Source organism: Meleagris gallopavo, chromosome 13 (genome assembly GCF_905368555.1).
Source record: "Meleagris gallopavo chromosome 13, MGAL_WU_HG_1.1, whole genome shotgun sequence".
Taxonomy (NCBI): domain Eukaryota; kingdom Metazoa; phylum Chordata; class Aves; order Galliformes; family Phasianidae; genus Meleagris; species Meleagris gallopavo.
The window spans coordinates 14,071,716-14,090,000 of NC_139416.1; the positions used below are offsets into that span (position 1 = coordinate 14,071,716).

General features: G+C 43.0%; 1 protein-coding gene across 5 annotated transcripts in view; it reads right to left on the bottom strand.

The window, feature by feature from the left end:
- Positions 1 to 18,285, bottom strand: part of MAF (MAF bZIP transcription factor) — a 159,841-nt gene that overhangs the window by 131,761 nt on the left and 9,795 nt on the right. For 4 of the 5 annotated variants that reach the window (XR_014886221.1, XR_014886220.1, XM_085235310.1 and 1 more), the window contains one exon: positions 16,724 to 16,788. The exons of the other annotated variant lie outside the window; for it this stretch is intronic. Coding sequence is in view for 2 of the 4 variants with exons in the window: in XM_085235310.1 (XP_085091436.1) it covers positions 16,755 to 16,788 (34 nt within the window). In the remaining 2 variants the exon portion in view is untranslated. The remainder of the gene's footprint in view (positions 1 to 16,723; positions 16,789 to 18,285) is intronic. 5 annotated transcript variants of the gene reach the window in all.

Here is an 18,285-nt window from a genome sequence, read left to right on the forward strand (position 1 = left end):
CTCATCCCAAATGCCTTGCAAGAGGAATTACTGAATACAACCCCCCTCCTGCCTACATCACCTTATTTATACTGCAATAAATACAAATCAAACAACACTTTTGATGTGAAAGCTACCGATTGAGAATCCCGTGTCCACATGAGGCTGCTTTCCATTTCCTAAAGCAATATTAATTTGTAATTTTTCCTCCTGTCTCTGCAATCACTTATTAAGCTCCTCTATTTCACATCATCAATCCCACTTGTAAGGCCGCAAGTCACCTCGATGCCATCTGCTGAAAAAAAGTGATGGAAAGTCTGAATAATGCACTGAGTCAGGGTAATAGATGCTACATTTTGACACAGTCAGAGGCGTAGAGCAGGGGGAACAGATTAATAATTACTTCACCTGAAACAAAATCAGTTCATCTATAGAGGCCTGACCACAGGCTGGAGCTAGTTCTATAAATACCTGGGTTTAGTCAGGACTAATTCAAACAAAGTAGGTATGCAAATATTCAGCACTCCAACAGCAAGACACTTTCTCTGATGGTTCTTGCTTTAGCATGTCAATCTGAAACCTTGATTGCTTTTCTCACACTTCTTTGGATGAAAGGACATAAACAGCTATGAAACCAGTTCTTTAATATGCTACTCTTCAATTCAATTCAAACATAAACTTATTGCAAAAAGAAAAACACGAGCTGAGGAAAAAAAACACCAAATAACAGCATGGAGAGCACCGTAATGTAATAGCAAGTGCAAAGCAATTTACATTCCTGGATCCTGGACGATTCACATACAGAGCAGTTTTTCTACTATAAAACAAAAAGCTCAATCTAGGGGTACACACTTCTAGCATTAGCTGGGGATAGCTCAAGGAAAGATTGTTTTTTCAACCTGAATTCCACATTTTTAGAAGATTTTTAGAAATCAGTGCTAATAATTGCTGCTTGGCGTGACTGAGTGCATAGATATTATTGCAGAGGACAAAAAAGTCCTAAATCTTACTGGCTTAGATTCTTTGACCTCAACAAGTTTAGTCTGCAAACATTTGTAACATGATGAAAAGCTTTGTGAGAATGCTAATAACATCCTTAAAGGGTTAATGACGCCGAACTGATTGGCACTAAAAACTAGATTTCATTTGGTACAGTGACAGAGAAACTCTGCCACCAGGAGTATACGTTCATACCCACATTATTATAGGACAATTTAGGTCATCTTATTTTAAATTTCATGGCTCTGTAACATAGATGTAAATCAAAGGCAGTGAGGCAAATGATGATTTTTCCATAGTGAGGTTTTTATAGTCTTGATCTTGAAAATATGCTTTGGGCCCGAGCTGTCCATCAAAGTCCTTTGAATTAGCCAAAGGAGTTTGCCTTGCTGCTAGTGTACAATTAGAATCAGGAAACAAAAGCAGAAAGCTTTCAGAACAAGGCACATCTCATTTTTCAGTTTGGGCTACACTATTAATTACCATTTTTAAAAGAGCTGGAATCGTGTCTAGGAACATGTGAATACTGAGATGGTGAGGCTTCAGCAAATGCCTGTGTGCTGGTAGAGAGCATCAAAACACTGCAAGGAGAGCCAGGTGTTTACTTAGCAAATGCACAGAGAGCTGTGTGTACACCTGCACACAATTTGCTTTTGAAGTATTTCAAGTGTTGATTGTATGATCGTAGCATGCAGCTTCAACCACATATAAGCAATGCCTTACTTTAATAAACACGCCGTGAATTTGATGTATTGGTTGTTTGCTTTTTCAGAGCTGATTTATCTGCCACTTCCATTTCCAGATTTGATTTATCGGTCAATTCCTTTTCAAGATTTGATGTATTGGTCATTTTCTTTTCAAGATTTGATGAAAGCACGTCGTGCGAGCCCTTTCAGATCTATTTCTAAATATTATACATCTATCTACTGTGTAGGTTTAAAAATCGTAATTCCAAAACTTTCTTTATTAATAATTCATCTCTTTGTATCTGGAACTAGCCCTTGCTTTACACGAGTATAATCTGAATTAGATGAAACAAGCAATTACAGTGGACATAAAATAGAGTAACTGTAGTTTTACAATAAATTGCACTCTGTGAAGCTTTAAAGAGAGTCTGGAGATTTATTAAAAAGCATTAACGCAAAATAGGTAAAATTTCAGTTTTAGCTTCAACATTTTTACGCTCTAGAATCACATGCTGAAAAAGCAAATAGAAAGAAATTGGTGCTTTGCTGCTCTGACTGCCCCGGGGACGCCAGAGAGGGAATCTCAGTGTAAGGCACAGGGCTTCTTGCTGTGAAAAAAGGCACCAGAGCAAAGCTTAGGGGAAACATCAGAGCCATGGGAGGAAGCTCTCTGATCCCAGCTTTACACCCACTGAAGCCAGTGCAAGGTTCACACCCAAGTCCCCTTGGTGTTGGAGGGACCCAACGCCTGGTAAGAAGGTGAGAGGCTTTCACCAAAGCCAGTTTGCCATAGTGCCACGAAGGTCCCACCAGTTGGCCAAAGCAGGTCCTACACAGTGGAACCACAAGAGGTTCAGGTACCACGAAGGGCAAGCTGGTAATCTCTTCTCCTGCCAGGTGGGTTTGAAGCCAGACTTCAGAGGGTCATCCACTGAGTGGGACGAAGACCTGACAGAGTTCAGACTCCGTAGTGAAACAGTGAAGAGAGCAAGGTAAGCCTGACTTACTGGTCAAATTCCAGCAGCTGTAATTAAGTTCTGCTGAGCTAAATTTTCTCTGCACCCTCTACAAGGTACTGGTTTGTTATCTACTTCCTCATCTGCCCCAAACTGTGGGCAATGCTGTTTTACACATTCACATAGATGAATACAGCTCCTTTCAAGCAGCTATCTCTTATCTACCTTGCAGGGGCGATTTGAGGGCTAATGAATAAATATTTGGAAAGATGAAAGGTACCCAGAAAGTACAAGACAGTACTATTTCACACTCACCTCTGAGCGGATCTCTATAAACTGTATGACCTGGGAATTCAAACAGTTCAAGGAATGTGTTGCAGACTGTTGGGGGAGCTAATGCTGAAATACAAAGAGGCTCCAACCTGCCCAAGGCTGAGCACCAATGCTCCTACTGAATCCAAGAGAAACTGAGAGCACTTCTCATACAACAGAAGATGCTCAGCTGCTCACAAAATGAGGTTAGCTTTGAGGAAAAATCTATTTGTGCTTCAATACACCTTTTTTTTTTTTTTTTTTTTTTTTTCCCCTGGTAGCAGCTCAAGACAAGTGCCACCAAAGTCAAAGGCAGCTTTTCCAGCACATTTAACCTAAGTTTCATTTGAGAAACACACAGAGCAGCAGCTGGCTCCAAGATCTCCATGGCTTCTTTCCTTGCACAGCTGGCCCTGGATGCAAGAAGTGCACAGAGGTAGAGAAACATAACACAGAGGTGCCAGGGTCAAAGCTGAGGATGTGTGTTCCTACCTCTGGCCCTGCAAAATTAATAGAACAGTAATAGTAAAAAAAAAAAAAAAAAAAAAAGCCATAAGCAAAGATCCATCCAAAGCCCACTGAAACTACTGCAAGGATTGCTGCTGCCATGAGTAGACTTCAGGGGAGCTCATACATCCAAATGTTGTCACTGCTTTTCTGTATGACAGATCATGATCAAGATAGCCAGAAAGCTGTAACTTAGAGGGGTGACTCACCTGCCTCCTCATTGACTGAGCACAGCATCACTTCATGCTACCAAGGAGGATGCAGAGAAAGCTATTTAAAATGATACCCTCCCATGCTCTTAAACTGCTAGAAGCACCAATATAGAAGGCAATGATAGGAAGCTCTGAGGATGGACTAATGCTACTATTTCCTTTGCTATACAAAACACTGTAGGCTATTTCCCCTCCTTTTCATTTTTAATATAGTGATGCAATTGCAACATGACTCATCCTTGGAGAAAATGAAGACTGCTCAATCTCTGTACTTGAGAATATTAAAAAATCCAGCACAGCATAGCAGAAACACACGAGGAATTTCTCAGCTCTTTTCTAGAAGGGCTAGCAAGGAGAAGTCACCTGCTCCCCACAGCCAAATACCTTGAATTCAGTCAGATCTAATTACCCATTTCCCATAAAGCAGAGCAGCTCATATTGTGGTCCCATTAAGTTCTGGCTGAGGAAATACCATTCTCACTGAAGGCCTTGACCATGAAGATTCAGAAGATGACACTCTGAGGTGGAAAAGTCCACCTTCACCTCAAACAGTGGGCTCCACAGCCACATGGCTGAGAGCACAGAGATTGCAAAGGATGGACAGTCCAAGGAAAAGTCTCTGGACTTTCTCTGACTTTTTTTTTTTTTAAAAAACATCTCTAAAGTGATCTGAGAATCCTAATTTCTATTTGCATCCAGTAATGACTTCCTGTCCTCCGCAGTTCCAGAAGTCAATGCTACTCTGTCCAAGACAAATCACCCTCCTGAGATAGGAAAAGGCTCCTGCCCCAAGTGAATAACATCCAGCCCCCTCCTACTTTCCCAGCAGAGCTTCCCCCTCTTTTTTCCACTATGCCAGCATTTCCCACACAACACAAATCCACACTGGAATCCTTCACGCAGCAGGGAGCCAATTCTCACACCACGAAATGCCAAATCCCCCAGAACGCGTAAAACAAACGCACTGCAGTTTGCATCCTGCACTTGTTGAAAAGCAGAAATGGGTCTAATACTTTGTTTCTCATCTGCTGGCTTCTCTCTGAGACAGCGTTTCAAGACAAACAGGTTGAGCGTGGGTACGACATGGAAGTGGTTTTGGTGAGGTTTTGTACAACCTAGTTCCCACCGCCGTGCACAAAGCATCTGAGTGCCCTCTGCTTCAGAGGTGTCTGCTGGCAGTGTGGGTGGCTCGGACAGGAGATGGGGATCTCAGCTGTGCTGACTGGGCTTCCGAGAAGCAGCTCACTGCTTCCATTACCCCACAGCTTACTGTGCTTCCAGCAACAGAAGCAGAGCATCACCTGTCACAGCACCCGTGTCAATGGAGCTCTGAATGTGCTGCCACAGGAAACTGCAAAATTACCCTTCCTAAAATGGACAGTGCTTACAGTGCAGTTCGGAGAAAGGAAAAAACCCCACCAGCACAGCTATTGGCTCTCGCTCTGTTCACCTACTGCTGTACGCAGGGCATTTACATCTACAGCACAACAAGGAACAGATGTTGGGTGATTGAAAAACTTGAGCCTTCCATTGTTTTATTGACTTGTCACCACAGAGAAATTTGCTTTAATTTACTTTAAAAGTAAATGACTTGATCTTCATAAAACTGGTGGCAAGTCACAGTTCTTAACGAGGACGTTAAGCAAGGATTCTGTTAACAACCAGAGGCACCAATTCCAAATGCAGCACCTTATCTGAACAAGCACATCTATCTTCGCTTTTAGAACACAGCGGTTTATTTTCAAGACATTCAATGTATTTGTGTGTATGTGTGCATGGCGGGGATTGAAGGAGGCAGAAGCCTGTGAGCCCTAGAAAACCTGTGCAAAAGCTTCAGTCTTCCCTCCATCCCATCTTTATAATGCTTGATGGTATCAGATGATACCAAGTAAACTCCTTTTTTTCCCCCTTTGAACCGTACTGGATAGAAGACAGATTGCAGAGCAAGTCAAGGTAAGATGACAATTAAAAAGAAAATACCAGAAGTCCAGCAAACTTAAAATGAAATAGTGACACCCAATTTTCTGGAAATAAGCTACCAGCTAGTATCACTCCTAACTGTGAGCCTCGGACTCTTTTTGACTCTGAATTAAGTTCCCTAGACATCCATCTCAATGCCAGCATTGCCAGCACAATTCAAGCTCTAAGCACCAGCAGAGGACACCATCTCATTTGGGTGCTGGAATATGAAAGAGGTCTTCCAATCACCTCATTATCACCACAAGATCACTTTCCACCATTACCAACAGAAATACATCCAACTACACAAGAAACATCACCTGCAGCTTTTGGAAACAAATGGACACCCACACATCAGGGCACAAGCGCATTCCTCCCACCACCTCCTCCAAAGGTTGGGTGTTTCCAGGACAGTGACCCTTGCTACAGCATTCAGGCTGGATGTACACGCACTACTTGTGGCACAGAGGTGCAAGAGATTTTCACATGCAGAGAAAGAGAACAAGAAAGAAAGAAAGAAACAACTAGTTTCAACCTCCAACTGATGGAGCCGGAGCAGTGGGCAATGCTACATGGGCACAAGAGCCTTTCCAAGTACAAGCTCACTCTGGCCCCCAGTTCAGAGCATTAACAGCACTAAAGCTGGAGCACCAATTTCTCTTGGATTCAGAGTAAACAGCTCTAATTAGTCCAAGGCACTCCTTCCTGCAGCTCCCTGTTAGCCCCTTGCCCAGGCACAGACAAGCCCTCAGCCAGCTCCAGTAGCCTGAGACAAGCTGAGCCCGAGGTGTTAACAGCTGCAAATACAATGCTGTTAATTTAATTGGGTTGTCCACCCTTGATATTTGAAAAGTCCCTTTTAAGTGTTACAACTTCTTTAAACAATTGAGTTCTTATTCTCTTCTGAACTTCATTTTCATTTTAATGCTGACTTTCAGTTTCTTTTGCAAACCAGCGAAGGGGAAATTCTCCCAATAATATACCACCCTCTCAAACAACCTCTTTCCTTTTGGTGCAGTTTCAAATAGATAGAGATATAACAGCCAAAATAAATTTTATCCCAGAAAACTAGAAGTTAAGCTTAACTTATAAAGCCTTTTTAAGGGAGGCAAAATCTTGCCAGCCTTATCACCGTGACAGTCACAGTTGTTTAGATTTATTATGCAATGGTAATCGCATTATACAATAAATTTGCTATAGTAATGCATTAATCACTTTGTAAAGAAAAATGAACTACTTAAAGGAAGACAATACATTTTTTTCCCCCTCTTCTTCCCCATAGTATTAACAGGTCCTTAACTCCATCCTTTAGAGATGGAAACATGCATTTTCACTTCTGCTGCTATATTTTTGATTTGAGCCAATAGCTCAGCAAGGTTGCTATCATTTTACTTCTCATTTCCCAATGAAATCTCTCTTTAGATCTTCAAAATGCTTGAGCTAAAACCACTACTCATTAGATGCTCTGTCTGGTTCAACATACATTTCCAACATGTACACTTTTGATTGAAATGACAGTTCCAGTGGGGTTCATAGAAGAAACATCCCTAGAGAACACCTCGTTGCAAATAAATACTTTTGCTTTACTCCAAGACATCTCCCCAGCAGCCTCTGCACAAGTGCCCAGAAGACAATGACAAAAGCAAAACTAGCAGGCTCTGATTCCCCTCATCTTTCCAAGGAGCAAAGTGAACATTCATTGACTGAGCCTTACCATTGCTCCCAACTTAAAAAAAAAAAAAAAAAAAAACACAAAAAAACCTTCAAACCTACCACAAAGCCCACATCCATGCAGACAGCCAAAAAGTCCTCTTCAGCCCACCACCATCAGCATTTTGAGAGAACTCCCCTCTACCACAAAGAAGGAACCAAACCCGCCCAGCTGAGCTGGAGCAGCTTCTGAGATGCAAGAGCTTGATTGCATGCATCTGAGTTGCTAATGCAATCAAGGAAACTCATTATGTGATCTCCACAGAGCATCTGGGAAACATACCCAAGTTGTTACCTGCAACTGTGAAACTACCACTCCCCCTCCTTTTTTATATATACAATTACAAATTTCACCATATACTATGCCATTTTTTAAAACATGTTTCCCAGTACCTCTCAGCAAATTCTGGCTGTGGGTTGCACTACAGAACTCTGGTACTGGACTAAACTCACAGGGAGCTGCAGTTAATGCACACCTGTACAGAATGCTCCCTAACTCTCTGTCCCAAGGAAGAAAAATTATCAGTGTGAGAATTAAATTATTCCCCTTTCAGATGTTGTAAAGCCTCTAGGCAGCATTCTAACAGTCCTTTTCAGCACAGGTAAAATGAATACCAGCAAGTTTACTGTATGCGGGCTTTTCAGAGGAGATATTAAATAGCAAAGTCATGATTGTAACCTATGAAAAAAAGCCTGAAAAACGTGGTGTTGTTTAGTCTAGAGGAAAGGAGGCTGCAGCAAGCCATAACAACAGCCTTCAAATATGCAAAGGGTCAGTGTGGAGAGGCGTACGTCGTGCATGGTGACCGGGACACAGCGTGAGGGACCTGCAAGACTCCTGAACCAGGGGAAAGGGCTTGGAGCATCTACAGTGGCCAAGGTCTGTGCAGGAGCATCTGGGGGGGGGGGGGGGGGGGGGGGGGGCTGCAGCTCACCAGGGGGGCCTTCAAAGCCAGGCTATGCAAATATCTGTCAGGGATAACGCAATCTGTCCGACCCGGGGACGGATTACATCGCCTCTCGAGATTTCTTGTAGCCCTGCTTCGCTTATGATTTTATACAGTGGGGCCCCCAAGGGTAATTTTCCCCACTGCCCGAGATATTCACTTATCTTTCAGAGCCGGAGCATTATCTCTGCCCGTTTACTTGATCTTGGTTGTGCTCATGTGAACGAAAAGGACGGTGTCTGCAGGCAGCATGCAGCCCTGCCGTCACAGCGGTGATCTTATGCTGATCAGTACGCGGATGGCTTGGTGGTCAGTGAGAGAACGCAAGGATTTGGGTCAAAGTTTGAGGATTGCTTTGTGTTAAAAAATACCTACGTGAATAATTCTAACATTTGGAGTGGATTTTCCTGGCATTTTCATGGGTATTGGATCACAGAATGGCTTGGGTTGGAAGGGATCTCAAAGCTCCTCTAGTTCCAAAATAGGGTATGTGGCTTTCAGCTGTGTGACGGGCAGTGTGAGCAGGGCCACGATGCCCCATCAAGCACCCAATGCACCCACCAGGACCCAGTTTGCTAAGGAAGGAAGGAGAAGCTGCTGGGAGAAGTTTTTGAATTAAATCTTGCTGGAATTAAATTGAGTTTTAAATTGTGTAAAGCTTCAGTAACCGCAAAACTGTCCCTTTCAGGAAAAAAAAACACCATATCACCAACATTCCTTCTGCTTTAGATTCTCCAGTTTGATGTCTATCAAACTTCTTCTTTTGTAGCAGTGCATTACGCAGAGCTTTTCAGTGCTTTCTCCCCCAGAACTGGAGTATTTATTCCATAAATTAAATTAGCTTTCTTGATTGCAAGTTGGGAAATGTACAAGTATCTAATAAATCAGAAGAAACGCTTAACCAGATCGTACATCAATAAATATTCCTCACACTTAATCTGAAAGCCATTAGGTAGTTGGGGTGGTGACTGATTTAACACCAGCCATTCAGTTTACCTGTGATGCCACATTATTTAAACTCAAGACTTCATACTAAGTACAATCCAGATTTAAACTTTCGTTTGGAATTAATTGCAAAACTTGAAAGATTTTTCCTTTTCTTTAAAAAAAGAAAGAAAGAAAGAAAAAGAAAGAAAGAAAGAAAGAAAGAAAGAAAAAAGATTTAATTAAAAACACAAGATGAAATAAATATTTTAGGCAACCAGCAACAAAATGGGAAAATACCATGTGTTTGGAGTTTTAGTGCCCTCTGAGTGCTGGAATTTATTTGCAGCAAGCAGAAAATAGACAGCAAGCATAAAAATTCAGCAGATTCCCGCTAGTAAAATTATTTATCAAGCTAACAAGGGAGGAACCCTTCTAGTAGCAACAAGCCAGCAAGGAAAAGACGTGCCTTTATATTTTACCTTTGGGTTAGCACACCAGTAAAAATGCCAACTGACAAGCACTTCACATAAACATTTCTTTCTAAATGAGCTGCCTTGTTAGAAAAAAATCTAAGCAAAGGAGTGCTACAGTCAACAGACAGAAAAACCCGGGATGAATACTGCATCGCTCCGTAGTACAGAAAAATATAAATAAAGACATAAAAATAATGTGGATGCATAAATGACTTTAATAAATTAACACTTCATCTTGCATTTAAAATAACTGCTCAGGCTATAAATCTATCTTAGCTTCAGTTCCACCCAGAAAGAATGCATCCCAGTTATCTGTTATTTAGCTCTTACCCTTGGACCCGTACGTATACACATACATACAGACATGTGTTTGCTGTGCTGTGCGACTCAAGCCCCATTGCAATATTTACCATATCTTCTTTTACAACCGAAACCCCGACGTCAGCTTTACAGTTCAGTTTAACGATAGCAAACTCTGATTATAAATTATAAGCGGCTTTATTGCAGCCCAAAGAGGGGGAAACTGGGAGACCCTCGATTTCCTGATCCCAATTAAATTTTAAAGAAACAGAAAAGTGACACACGTTCTGCAAAGAGCAGAGCTCCAAGGAGAGCTGCAAATTGTTCCTGTCGGCTGCGCAGAGGGCCGTCCCCTCTGAGCGCTGCTTTGCTGGGATGAACGTTTGACAATTGTCAGCAAGCTTTAGAATAAAACCAAACTAAACAAAAGAAAACAACAACAACGCAAATCCCAAGGATCTCTCCTAACCATTATTATTCCATCGCAGGAAAAAAAAAAATATATGGCTTGTGGGAGGGTAAGTGGGCAAAATCAGATTCAGCAATTTGTCCGATGCTGTAACGCAGGAAGTAAAGCCTGTGGCAGTTGTTGACAAAGAGAAAGCAGAAAGGAAAGTTTTACACTATGCTGAGTAGCAGAAGGGATGCCTGGCTTGGGCAGAACTTGTGACCGATCCCCGATGGTTTTCCGGCCACAGTCCTGAGCTAGATCCTGCATGGCTCACTCTGAATGAGAAAGATAGAGGAAAGGTGGAAGAAATCAAGAAAAAAAATATTTTTTTTTAATTAAAACAAGAAAAAGAAAGAAAAATTAGAGCTTCTATTTGTGCTTTTCTACCCTCCAAGCCAGGCATTCTTCTCGCCTCTGCAGCAGCCCACAGCGCAGGGAGGGAATGCAGCATCTCCCACTCGTGGCTGCGCCGCTGCCCAGCGCATTGCTGGGGCCGGGGGAGAGCCCAGCTCCCAACACCACCCAAGGGCCCGATCCGGCATTCTTCTCACACCCAAAGATTCCTGCAAAAACAATGGGAGTTTTGGGCGTGCGGGAAACGGCGAAGCGAGCTGGAATTTGTTAACTGCTGATGGATTGCATTAATATGAATATTTGTCTGTAGGGGACAAACACTTTTGAGAAGCGAGAGCAACATTATGGGCAAAACATCAGCAATAATAACCAAAAAGGGTAGAGAGAAACATCACTGATGTAAACCATGAAATAAATAATATATGTCAACCTTTATGTTTCTTGCCTTTGATCTGAGAACAGCTGACATTAAGTCCAGGAACTGATACCTTTTTAGCTGAGAAGATACAGGATGTCAAGTTAGGTTTTTTAGTGCAAGGCCAACATGTGAAAACAAAGCTAAAAGGGTTGAAGAAATGAGTACAACAGTAAACAGAGATTATCTCATGTCATTGGAAAGAAAATGCTAGGTGTTTCCACAGAAGCTGAGTAGTTAATACAGTGCTGACTTTGCTTCCCCATTCTCTCCTTATTAGAGTTATAATTTGGGTCTGAGTGACAAGGAAATAGATCCTGAGCACAGAGAGGGAGCGCTGCTGGCAGAGTCAATGCAGAATGAGGTCTACAGCATGCACGTGTGTACGGCGCTGACTTCCCTCCCCTACATCACCTACATCCCTGACATTGCTGACATCCTCTACATTACCAACATCCCCTACATTGCCTGCATCTCCTACATCACCTACAACACCTACAATGCCTACAACACCTACATCTCCTACATACCTTCCATCCCCTACATCACCTACATCGCCTACAACCCCTGCATCCCTTACATCCCCTAAGTTTCTCACTCCCGAGTCCCTGCCTCTCCTTTCACCTCCACCTTAGCTGTTTGGAGGTGAACACAAAGCCCCACGAGCAGGTGTAGCTTTGAACCTCCTGCCCTGGTGATGCAGCAGCAATCTGGGGCAGCCCCACACTGCGCAGGAGGGCTGTACTTGCCTTCAACCGAGCAAACCTGGGCATTGCTTCTTGTCTGATTGCTGCCCTCGCTGCAGCATCCCGCTGCCAGCATCCCACACCAGGGGTATATTGGTGGTGCTGCACGGAGTGCAGAGCAAATGTGCTTAATTTAGCCCTGGTCTTAATCCCAGTGACTTCGTTTGAGCAGAGAAGGGCTGGGGATCACGGCTCTGGGGTGTCAATAAGGCAGTACAATATCTCTGCACAACGTGAAGCCAGCTATTTAATTACCTATCACTACTAACAAAAGCTCTCTTTATTTTTATTAACTTTGGGAGAACGAGGTTCCCCATCACCACAGTATGTTTAAATAATTACTGTGCAGACTAACACGCCTGCAAACACAAAAAGAAGGGGAGCAGAGAGAGGGGAAAGAAAGAGAAGACATAAACTCAGCCTCGCTTCCCAATTTAAACTATGAATGACCCCGGGGTCAATTTTTCAGAGTATCTCAGATCAATTCAATTCTCACCTCCGCTGCCTACCTGCTAGCAAATGAACTTACTGTGCCTTCCAATAGGCAGAAACGACTAAAAGGAAATCGCATTTAGCTGCATCTGAATAACCGTGGTTATTAGGCATGCAGAGGAAAAAATACCATTCCCCTTCTCCTTCTCCTCCTCTGGTTGTCATTCTCACCTCACTGGTGATTAAGATGTAGGATGCTCTCGCAGATTGTTAATTAGGTATTAATATCTGCAAGGGGCCACAGCAAGCTCCTACACCTGAGGTCATTTCTCAGAAGTCGGGCTGTCTCCAGTGACAGTACCTGCAATTCCCAGAGCTAGTTTGATACCCACTCAACAGCTGGAGCCAGTGCTTCTTTCATGTCTGGTTTCATTTCCTATCTGAAATTATATGAGTGCTAATATCTTTATTATCTTTCCTGTAGGAGTGCAGTGCTCGAGCACGGCACAGCGTGTCGTTCAGAGCCTTTCTTATTTATTTATATTATTTTTCCCCCCTTATGCTGTTTTTTCTGAATAGTTGCAGCAAAAGTCTCTGTGGTTAGCAATTTACAGCTGAAGACTCCATTGCAGATTGCGGGGGGGGGGGGGGGTAGAAAGTAGAAGGGAAAGTAATAATCTGGGGACAAAAGAAAAGAAAAGCTGCACCACTGCTGAATAATAATGGCTTGAACCTTGGGAAATAAATGAGGAGTTACAAGGGCAACGTGACCTCTGGACGTTGAGCAGGTGCACAGCTCTTTAAGGAGCAAGCACTGAGGATGCATACTTGGTGTTTGAGGGGAGATGCACACCAGTGAACCACCATTTGCTCCTGTTTTGCCTCAACCAAACTCCAAATCAGGGTAAAACCTAAGCTACATTCCATTCAGCAAACCACCTGCTTCGTGCAGAGGTTTCTCACCCCAGCGCCAACACCAAACCCTACAGACTTGTGAATTCAGCCCTTGGGTGAGAGCAGAGTGGGCAACACAGAAGGCCTCCACCAGCACAGAGCTACTTGTTGGCCCCATTAATTATCCAGGTTTACGACTGTGTAAACTGAGACATAAAGAGATAACAGCAAGAGACCTTTAGAAGACACCTCAGATAACAAGTTTAAAGTGCTGCTGGATTATGCTGAATCTAGAATCAAAGAACTGGGTCAAAGTCTCACAAGTGAGTCAGGCTGCAGCTCCCAGCTCCTGCATTCTGCTCTCTCCAACCATCAGGACTATATGTGGAAGCCTGAGAAGTCATTTTACACATGGGACTCTACATTGGTACTTTTCCTGTCTCATCCGTCTCCTGTATTTTGGTACAGCGTGAGTCATTTTGTAAGCAGCACAAATTAAGAAATCCAAAAGAGATATTTTAAACATGTATATTTATATATATGTGTATGTAAGTAGTTAAAAACCTCTATTAGAATTAAACAAAAGCAAAAGCCACATTTCTGGAAAAAAACTTTTTTTTTTTTACTTACATAAAGTGACTGTAAATTGTACAAAATATATTGTAAAGAGAGAAAGAAGGGAGATAGGTAACTATTCATTTCTGAGCAAGAATAACAGATTGCATCCCATCTAAAAGAAAAGATTCTCATTTAGACTTAATATAGCACATCTGCTTGAAAAATACATACAAGGCTCCCATTGACTGCCATGGGAAACTTGCCAATAATATTTCGTGGAAGTTATCTAGATATCAGCTTCGAAAAATAAAGATGTTTTAAAGGGAGGGCTAATTCAAAAATGGGAAGTTAAAAATAACTCATTCATACCCAAAGAAATTGGGCTGTTTTTACAGTTCCTAGCTTTCATTTGCAATTTTATCAGATATATATGGCCTTAGAATAAAACTTAGCTGAGGGGGCCTCGCTGCAGGGAAGTCAGGCAGTTTGACATTGCAGGCCAGGAAAGGAACACAAATAACAGTCAGGTCTGCTTGTACGTCAACAATACACTCAAAAAACCATGAGAGTGCAGAAGGCTTTCACAAAACACAAATCTCTTTAAAAAATGCGTGTGCGAACGCAGGAATAGCACGGAAATGTAAGTAAATGTACACGTTATGATTGCCATGATTTCCCTGGTGGGAAAGGTCTTAGAGGTAAACTGAAAAAAGGAATGGCAAATGTATTCCTGCTTTTTACTGCTCCTTGCTCTCTCCTTAGTTTTAAGGCTCGTCCAGATAAGGAATTACGTGGTAAGATACAACGCAGTGCTACCCATTCCCAGGGCAAAACTCCTGCTCCAGAGTAAAAGTGGATTTTCCTGCTTAGTTTATTCTGAAAGCAGCTTAAGTTACACGGCAGGGGAAGGGGGAGAGGGGGAGAATCCATTCTTAATCCCAAATTGAAACATCCATCCAGGGAATTCATGGCACCGCTACCGCTAGATGAATTCAGATCTTGCTTTTTATTAGCACGATTCCCCCCATAGATATTCTTGTGGTGGAAATCTGGGCCTTGGGAATTCAGTGGGGTTTCACCAAAACTGTGGTGAGGCCAGGAGCCCATTAGGGCCTGTCCTCCCAGCTGGGATGGAGACAGGGAGCAGTTCAGATCCCTTCCCTTAGAGCATGGCCAATGCCCTTCAGAGTCCATAGCTTTGTCTTAAGTTTGAAACATCAAAAGTTATGCACAGTGATGAAAACCACCAATCTTGGAAGTCTTGCACAGGACTTCCCTTTGAAAGGAAAACTTGCCTTATGAAATGCTGCTCACAGCAATCCCATGGGCAGGATGCTCCTGCCACTGACCCCAGAGGGACACCCAGATGAGAACGTCTTAACCCTCCAGTCCATTTGTTAAAGGAATTGCCTTGAAATACTAAAAGCAAGCCAGAAGTAACATAATTCCTTAAAGGAGTCAAGTTAGTAGGTTAGACCACAGAGACCACTGTCCACTACTGGAGATTTACAGCCTGAAATCCCCTTACCCAAAGTACCTGCATGAATACCGAGTGAGAGCAGCTCCGGAGTGCACAGAGGGCTGAAGTCCTCATCTCTGAACTTATTATTCCTAATATCACAGAGACGTTTCCCTGAATTGTCCTTCTCCTTTCCAAATTCCCCATCTGACCAGATGTCTCTCTCTTTCTTGCTTTCACCTGTCAATCACGCTTGCAGCTGAAATTTGATTTCTCTCCCAACAGTAACCTTAGATGAAATATTACCATAGGGGTCAGAACTGCCTGAACCTCGCCATAAAAGTTCGTTAACTCTTCCGAGACCCAACAGCAATTCGCTTAAAAGGAAGGGATTTTGCTGCTGTGTTTTCCTATTGTAAGTGACAGTGTCACCACAGTGAATTGGAAGGAAGGAGTGAGGAATTGTCCCAGAGAGCAGCAAGCTAAGTCTTGAGATCACAGCAGAGAAAGAACCTTTGCCTTTTTTTTTATAGCATATGGACAACAAGAATTTGTATTGCTGATATGATGTATAGGTATATAAATTAGAGGAGCCAGGAAAGGTTTCCTCACAAATTATCAGACCTACAGCCCTTAGCCTAGAAAGAAGGTAAGAGAGCAGGAGCTGCACCCACACAATGAAATACATCCTTGGAAACCCACTCATGAAGAACCCCAAACAGCCCCTCTGCAGTGCACTGCATACCACTTCTCCATTTTTTTTAAGTTAATTTCATGAGCTAATCAAATATTGCTTTATAACAGCATACTGTGCTTGACCAAAGTGTGGCAGGCCATGCTCCTAACTAGAACAGGAGGTCTTATAACACAACACACACCGAGCCTGTGTCATTGCAGCCCTGCAGCTCATTGAAGCCACTTAGTATTTTTTACAGTTGAGGTCAATAAAAATCAGATTCTATAGGAAGAAAAAAAAAAAAGCATGCCTATTTGAACCTAGCAGGGGAAGGAGCTGAACGCTTAATCCCCACATTTTCCTGACAGTGTATTCTGTAGTCAATGAGAGTCTGAATGAAAACAAGTTCCATGAGAAAAAGCAGCACTGATTTAGACCCTATTGTGAACTGGGAGCACAGATGCTGCTGCCTAACACACACAACCTCACGACTTCCACCCAGAGCTGAGGGACATCTTCAGGAGACCCATCCTTAATCCCTGCAGCTGATGCCAGAACGCCAGCATTTGAAGGGAAAGAAAGAAAACATTTGCAGAGGATTACAGATGAGCGGTGGGACATGGGACGGCTGACAGAAGGGCAATGCCCAGCACTGTGGGCGCTCCGTGCACCTGAAGTCAGCTTCACCCCGCAGAGCACATCCCCACTGGGCAATGGGAAGTCCAGCACCCTCCCCAGATAGGTAAAGTGCAAAGGAAAGCGGGAACATACCTTTTGTTCTGACCTCAGGTAACAGGGATTTTCACATCACCGTTGTAGAAGATTCTCTCGGGTACCTAATTTAGTAAATACATTAAAATATGCTGTTATTAAAAGGAATTCTTAGCATTGTAAAACACGTCTGTTGTGCCACTACTGTACAAATAGGGCCTCTTATATTCAAATCCTGTATTTAACTCAGACAGTCGCTTGTGCTGCTCGTTTGCTGTAAGAAGAAGAAAATTAACACAGCTTAAAGCGAAACGTTCCTTGCACATCTGGCCTCTCCTTCGCATGAATCTCACCAAGAAGTTACCTTAAAAACATCTCTTTGCCTCACCGGTGAGCACTACCTCCTATGACCTGAAAGCACGTCGCTTTCGGCATCGTTCTCTTAATGGTTATTATCAGCTGTGCTAATGTCATTGGCAAAATAAGAATCCGTTTGTGTACACATTCCCTTATTTCCCAGACAAGTAGTTCAGTAACAAAAGCAGAGCTGTCACTGCTCCCGCGGTTGCTCACGCTGTACCAATTCCTACTGTCAACATATATTTAAAATCCAATTTAAATAAAGAAAAAACAATTCAACACACACGGAGCAAATCTTTGTATGCTAAATGAGGTCAGGCAGCGAGCCGATCTGCCTTTCCTAAATACGGGAATTCTGCTGTGTCCCTTCGGTTAACTTGCTCTCCTTGCTCCTATAGACACACGCACATCCATTTCCCATAGAGAGCTCCAGCTCCATCCTGGTGGTGTCACAGCACCCGGCAGAGGGGACCGCCTGCTCCCCCAGGGGCATCGATCCATTAGCAGCTCTGCTGAACTATCAGCTTATTAATAAGGAAAGAGTCTCAGAAAGCGAGACAAGCGCTACAGCAGCCAGAGACACGGAGCAGATCGGTTAATTCCAGCGGGCTGATAACTGCCCTTTATTTCATCTGGCTGAGCTGGGGTGAGAGCTATGCTGGAATACGTTTTCTGCACCACGCGGTGTTGTTTTAAAAGGATTTCACAATGAAGGGAGCTGAAAGACTGCGCACAGTCTGGAGACTGTATCTGGTGTGACATGAATATAGTTTTTGAAACAGATTTAATCTTACGATATTCCCTCCTCTACAATGACTTTGCAGGAGGAAACCCTATGGAAAGGAAAATCTGTTCACCCCACTCTGCAAACACTGAATCGCGCTGCAGACGGCACATCTCTTCCTACATATCAAATGGCTTTCATCAGTGATTCTGGAAATACTTATGTTTTAGGGGAGGGAGGGAGGAAGGGAGAAAGAAAAAAAAAGGGGAGAAAAAAAATGTAAAGAGCTAGGTCTTATTTGGTTCACTTTGGGGCTCATTTTCATCGTCTCTAACGTCTCAGTGCAACAGCTCCAAGTGGCTGGGAGAGCTAAAACTAATTCCTTCCCCATCCCTGTCAGCTCCCAAGGCTTTGGCAAAGCATTTTTGTTTTAAAATTGGAGAAGTGGGGTTCAGGCTGCAGGAAAGGGAATGTGCCTGTTTGCTGTTACAGAGGGCTTTAAACTTAATCGCATACACACTCTGTCATATATCCACAT